Consider the following 6,981-nt stretch of genomic DNA (forward strand, 5'->3'; position numbering starts at 1 on the left):
GCTTTTGTTTTTGTTTTGTTGTATGTGTTTTTGTTTTTTATATACTTAAGTTGACAAAGAAAATTTAATTCTGCTTTACTTATTATACACATATTATATGCCTGCAAAATGTTTGCCAATTTCATTTTTTATATTAATTTTTTTTTTTGTGTTTTGCATTTCATCAATCAATCAATCAATCGCATCCAATCATGTTTCAACAAAGGGATTTATGAATGTTTGTTTTTGTTCTTGTTTTGGTTGATGGCAGCTTTGTGTGAATAAATTTGTGAATATTGTTTATAAAATAGCTCGCTTTTAATTCTTGTACATTCAACATATTAATCTGGTGTCTATTTTTTGAATTCCCAACTTGTTATTATTGTGTAAATTGTTGTTTTTTTTTCTGGTTTGTTGTTTGCTATTGTTGCCTGTTGCCATCTTGTTTGTGTTTGTTGTCCCCAGTGTTTGCTAAGCAATTTCCTGCTGCTTTTCTTTCTTTCTTTTTGCTTCTGCTTGTGCTTCCACTTTTGCTTTTGCTTTGCTATCCTCCTCCTTCGCCTGCTGCTTTTTTTTTTACTGCTTTGCATAATTTTTACACAATTTATAGAAATATAATTTTGCTCTTTAAAGTTTTCGAGTCTTCGTTCTACATCACACCACAATTCTTTTGTTTTCTTCGTCTTCTTCTTCTGCATCTTTTGTTGTAATTTTTAATTATAATATATTTTACTTTTCTCGTTTGACTGACTGGTCGCAAACGATGTTTTTTAAAAAAATTAAAATACTCGCTAACAATTTAGCTTTTTGCCAATTTTCCAAAACGCACACAAATACAATATTTACAGTTCTGTACTTACTACATACATTTATATATATATATAGATATACTCTTATATATATATATAGATCTAAACATCGATCAGCTAGTTGCTGCCAAACTTTCCAAATTTGCCTGTTTTTTTTCTGTTTTTTTTTTGTTTGTTTTTTTTTGTTGCATTTTTGGTTTAAAATTGTGAAAAAATAGCTGCTTCTATTGTTAGTTGTTACCTTTTTGTTGTTTTTAGCGTATTTTCTGTTTTTAAAATTTGAATTACTTTTAGCTTTACATAATTTGATTTGATGATGTTTTTGTTGCTGCTGTTTGTTGCTGGTTTTTTGTTTGCCTGTTGTTTTTTTGTTGTTTATTTTTTATGTTTGCCTGACACGTTCTTAAGTTTGATCGTGTTGTGTGCGCCTAGTTGTTTGACCAGTGCTGTATGGAAACAGTGCTGTTCAACAACACTGGCTGCTTTTAGGTACTTTTACAGTTTGCAGTTGTTGGTTGTTGTTGTTGTGGATGTTTTTGTTGTTGTTGCTGTTGTTGTGTATAAAAAGTCTTTGATTTGCCTTTGCTTTCTCCATTTCCCATTTCTCCTCTTCTCCATTTCTCCACTGCTCATCTTTCATTTTCGCTGTTAGCGCGCTCTGCATTAGAGACTCACCTGCTGCATCTTATCAAAATCTAAACACGGCCGATGCGGCCGTTGCAGTCTCTGTGTAACGGTAACGCCAGCATTATTTGTTGCAGCTGCTGCAGCCGCAGCATCACCAGCTACATTTGTCACTGCTGCTGCTGCTGCTGCTCCGCCAGCAACATTGTTGCTTGGACGTCGACGCGGCGAAATGGCGCAATGAAATAATTTCGCTGGCGGACTAACCGAACGCACCTCCATATCCAATCCGGTTGTGGAGGCCGGACTGCTCCTGGAGCTATTGTAATGGAAACTATATTTGGGCTGCGGCTGGTAAATGTGATGGGAGCTGTTGCTCATCTTCAGCGAGCTGCTGCACGCCTTAATAACACTCGGCTCGTTCTCGTTGCCAACTTGGCCACCAAGTTTGGCGCATTTGTTGTTGCTGTTGCTGTTGTTGTTACTGTTGTTGCCATTGTTGCTGGTGTTGCTGTTGTTGGTGTTGGTGGCGTCACCGTTCTCCTCGTCATTTACACTATTATCACATAATTTAATATTTTCGATGCCACATCTGGCCTCCGATAATATCAGTGGCGTTGTGGAGCGGAACATCATATGGCTACGATTTGGCTTAAATGCCTCCAATGGCGGCGATGTGCGAAAATTCACGGGCGTCAATATCGGCTCCAGCGAGTTGCGCAACTATTTAATCGGATTGTATTGGATTATGGGATAATTTAATTAATTTATATTATTAATTATTGATATTGATATTATTAATCTCACCTCATCATCGGAGCTGTGGGCCAGCGAACGCTTACGGTTCTCAACCATCAGCGTTGAGCTGGAACGCTTCGAGTTCGATGATGATGGCGGCGCCTCTGTGTCCAGGGATGAGGTGCAACCCCGATTCGATAGACGCGACACACAGGACGATGATGATGCCGCGGCTGCTGTGCAGCTGCTGTGTGTCGCTTTTGTCGGTGTATGCAACGATCCCGCCGCAGCCGCCGCCGCTGCTGCTGCTGCAGCTGCCACCGCTGATGGCCCATTGATGACCTCCAGCTCCTCCTCGGAGCTATGCTGGTCGTACATGAGATGGGCGCAGGATGACGAGGACGACGACGTTGTCTGATGGTGACACATCATTGTTGTTGCAGCAACAGCGGCAACAGCAGCAGCAGCAGCATGCGCCGAAGACTCCGATGAGCATGCAGTATCGGTTGTTGGTGAATTTGCATCCGTACAGGAACTCAAACCTGTTTCAAAATAAACACACACATTTCCAATTAGTATTCGTTATCAAAATCCAACTATTTTTATGTTTTTTAATTTTTACTAAATACTTTCGAGAGGAACTGCAATTAAGTCCCCTAATTCTGTCATTAAAATGTGGTCTAATTTTTTTGGCGTCTTTTCTGTTTTTATTCCCCAATCCATGTAAGATTTAGGTGCCAATTGGAATCAAGAGCAGACGTAAATCCAATCAGATGCTCTCTTTCACTTGTCATCAATTGGAGTTGTTGATATCAAGTATACGTAGATTGCATGTACAGTTACTTACTAGTTTCCATATCCACGTCTAAGTGACGTTTGTTTTCCACATCGAGGAGTTCACCATCAGATTCGGTGCCAGAGTCATTCGATTCACGCTGCAAAAAAAAGCGCAATACAAAATTTGTAAGTGATTTGGTCTTAATACATTTGTTGTTGGATTCTAGTTCATTTAATTTGATTGGTTTTGGTCTTCGATTCGTCGGTTGCCCACCTTTTTTCGCAGAAAATTTTTCGATGCCTTTAATGAATTCTCACGATTTTTGTGCCTGACAAACTTTATCATGATTTTTCGCTGTGTGCTTTTGTTTTATTTATTACACATTCCAAACGCACGCACGCACACAGGCACACACACACACACACAGAGACACACACGTTTGTATTTACGCGACGACACTGCACCCACAACACAGAAAAACTTACTACGACAAAGTCGACGTCAGCTGCGACGGCGGCTGCGACGCCCACGTTTTTTGTATGTCTTTATGTGCGAGTGTGTTTGTATGTATGTATGTGTGTCTGTTGAGTGTCCGTGGGGTCGTCCTCACGCTCTCGTCGCTCTCGGCTCTCGCTCTGTTCCTTGCTTCTACTACTACATTACTACATGCTAGTACTTTTTGTGCTGTTACGTTTTACACTCGTGTTTTCGGTTTCTATTTATTCGCCAGTCAGTGTATGTATTTTTGTTTGTTATTTTTTTTGCCTTTACTTTGCTTCCTGATTTACTCGAGAGGCTCAATGCGCGCTCACTCACTCACTAGCTCTCGCTCTCTCTCTCTCTCTCGCGTTCGCTGTCTCTCTTTCACTGTTTGCCGCCTACGCGCGCCTGTTTGGCGCGTGTAAGCGCCGTTTTCTTTTTGCAATAATTTCAATCACGTTTCATGCGCGGCGTTTTTTTTCTTGTTGTTTTTGTTGTTGCAATCTGCACCGACCCACAGCAGCAGCAACAACAACAAGAAGAAGAGAAGACGGTTGCCCAAGCCCGAACCAAAGCGACCCGAGCCGAACCGAGACGAGACGAGCGCGCACCTTTTGCCGTAACTTATACAGCACGAATTTATCGATTTTCGGTTTCGTACTGCGGAAGCAAAAAGTTCTTCTTCAACAGGACGACCCATCCATGGCAGACATGGCAGGAGTTTTGTAGAAACGACAAAAAAAAACACACACACGCAACGCTAATTTCGTTGCATTGATTGATTTTTACATTTGAATTTACATATTTCGATTTTGCTTAATTTTCTATTGTTTTGCAAAACAATTGCACTTTACAGTTGCACTATTTTTTTTTTTTATTTGGTTGTTGCACTTCTCTCTCGATTATGGCAGACTTTTCGGCTCGCCGACTTATTACTACTACGTATTACTATCATCACCCGTCACCGGCTAGCGCTGCGCTCAAACTGAAAAATTATGGCCAACAAATCTCTGCGCTGGCGCTGGAGCTCTGCTGCTGTTGCTGCTGCTTTGCTTTTCACTTGCTGCTCTCCTCTCCCACTTGCAATTTCTGTGTGCGTGTATTTGTGTGTGTGTGTGGGAGCATTTTGCACTGGTTGACTGACTGGGTTGATCTGTCTGTGTGTGTGCTTGTGTGAATAGGGCAAAAGGGGTGAGGAGCATGTGGAGTGTGTGGGGGCAAACATGCGCGCACAGCTCGGGTTAATTCGTGAGACTTCGTCTGGGCTTCGGCTTGTGGAAATGCAGCGAGTTAACAGCGTGTGCTCGTAGTACATAGTATTTTTAAGAAGAAGCAGCAGCAGCAGCAGCAGCAGCAGCAGCGATAGTAATGGGAGCCGACGAGGAGCAGTGCAACAAAAATTAAGCAAGAGAAGAAAAAAAAACGCTATGTTAAAAAATAAGATTTGAGTTACAAGAAAGAAAAAGCAAAGAAAAATGTGGTAGCACGATTAAAACCAAATAGAGATAGGCAACCAAACACAAATATTTTTGACATGTTTGATTTTGCTTTTGCATTTTGCTTTTGTTTTTTGTATCAATCACACATTCAGTTTGCTTTCAATTTACGCGGAAAATACTACGACAATGTCTACGTGCCCCACGAGCTTACACACAGACACAGGCACAGTTACAAATAATGTAAAAAGACCGAGAGAGAGAGAGAGAGAGAGAGTACAGTAAATTGTATGGAGCAAAGCTCCTCTCTCTCTCTCTCTTTCTGTTTCTCACTTGCACTCGCATTCACTCCCCCCACTCATCCACCCATCGCTCAAACACGTCGACGTCTGACTATCGATTCCGCATTGATGTTGTTGCGTCGCCAAGCACTTTTGTTCCATTCATACGATACACACACACACACGCACACACACAAAATCAAACTCTTACGTGCATACGCATGCAGTAATGCAGAGCGCAACACCAATAGAGAGAGAGAGAGCGACAGAACGAGAGGAGAGAGCGCGAGAGAGCGAGAGCGTCTGACGTATGCATATATGTGCAATGCATACACTTTGTGGTGTGGGTGTTTGTTGGTGCTGTGGGGGGTCAGGCATCAGAAGCAGCAGCAGCAGCAGTAGCAGCGAGTGTTGAACGATGAATGGGGCTGCTGCTGCTGCTGCTACTGCTGCTACTCTCTACTACAATTCACCAGCACTGGACGACGACGATGACAGCGACAGCGACAGCGACGACGACGCCAACAGCAGCTGAGGCGACAAGCGCTTGTTGGGTTGGTTGGGGTGTGTTTGTTGGAGCACGCGACGCGCTTTTGGAGAATTGACAAAACAAGCGCAAGCGATAGAAACAAGGGATGCGCTCGTGTCCAACTTTTTTGCAGCATGACACGAAAATGTGCCCCAGACTAAATACCATTGCATACCAAGGACTTAATAACATTTATTTTAATTCAATTAAACATTTGTTTCTTAACAGATTTGTTTCATTTAAGCGATAGATAGATTAGATTAGTATCGCCGACTAAATATAATTTATTGTATTTAATTTTGTACATTACCATAACATACCATAGACTAAATAACATTTTTAGAATTTAATTTTTGCATATTTTTAACAATTTTGTTTGTGTCATTTTTTCTGCTTTGCCATCTTATTTGGCATTTCCTACAAATGCAATTTTCTACAGCAAGCGGTTGTAATAATTTGAAATTATCGTTAGGGCTTCAGTTCACGCTGAGCACGAGAGATCTAATTATTTTGTAAAACGAACGCAATCGCGGCACGTGCTCAACTCTAATGAAGAGGGAAAGAGAGACACAGGCCATGAGAGAACGTGCCTACACACACACACACGCACACAGAAACATACTACAAAAGCCAAGTGTGTGAGCTTGATGTGTGTGTAATTGTTGCTGTTGTAAGCGCTTTTTACGCCAACTACAAATCCAGCTGCGCTCAGGCCTGGGATGCTGGCTCTGCTTTTACTCTCACGCCGCTCTCTCTCTCTCTCACTGAGTGCTGGTTTGTGTGTTTTTGTTGTTTGTGCGTGGCTTGCATAAAACGCAACCCAATAAACATTTCTCCAGACATCTAATGCAATTAACTTTTCAATGTCAAGTTGCGACGCGTTTGGCGCTTGGCGCTGCACCCACACACAACACACCGACTGACAGCGTGGCTTTCTATTAGATTTTACTATAAATATTAATAACATACCTGCTTTTGTTTTGTGGAGTGCACGTCATCCCTTCATCGTTAAAGTTTGAATTGCTTTTCAATTGGCTCGAATTTGTGGTCTGATATGAATGTTGTCCAAAACGAAAAGCAAGAGTCCGGCTAGCGGCAAGTGTGGGTGAGTGCGAGAGAGGGGTGCTGTCAAACCAGCTGAGCGACAATGGAACGAGGCGAAAGAGACATAGCGAATGATGTTTATGACGTCATTAGTGACCCCGCAATTGGAAATATGGGAAGCTTGATCAAGAGGTGCGTTTTCGTAGCAGTGAGCTTTTAAGCACGTACCGATCAGTTTTCAGGTCAGATTTGTATGTGCATTGCTTATTTTTAAATATATTAA

At 41.8% G+C, this 6,981-nt stretch overlaps 1 protein-coding gene across 2 annotated transcripts; it reads right to left on the reverse strand.

The window, feature by feature from the left end:
- Positions 1–1,133: 1,133 nt before the first annotated feature.
- Positions 1,134–6,731, reverse strand: LOC6571344 (homeobox protein 2). 2 transcript variants are annotated; one of them, XM_043214707.1, is made up of 4 exons: positions 6,624–6,731; positions 2,998–3,085; positions 2,220–2,692; positions 1,134–2,135 (listed from the first exon to the last, which is right to left on the reverse strand). In XM_043214707.1, exons 2-4 carry the CDS (start codon positions 3,005–3,007, stop codon positions 1,452–1,454), a joined length of 1,167 nt encoding a protein of 388 aa, XP_043070642.1. In that variant the 5' UTR covers positions 3,008–3,085; positions 6,624–6,731; the 3' UTR covers positions 1,134–1,451. The 2 variants fall into 2 exon arrangements, with proteins under 2 accessions (XP_043070642.1, XP_001997545.1); XM_001997509.2 differs by lacking the exon at positions 6,624–6,731 and adding an exon at positions 3,202–4,390.
- Between the last annotated feature and the right edge of the window lie 250 nt (positions 6,732–6,981).

The sequence above is a fragment of the Drosophila grimshawi genome, unplaced genomic scaffold, assembly GCF_018153295.1.
Source record: "Drosophila grimshawi isolate 15287-2541.00 unplaced genomic scaffold, ASM1815329v1 contig_1377, whole genome shotgun sequence".
In the NCBI taxonomy this organism is placed as follows: Eukaryota; Metazoa; Arthropoda; class Insecta; order Diptera; family Drosophilidae; genus Drosophila; species Drosophila grimshawi.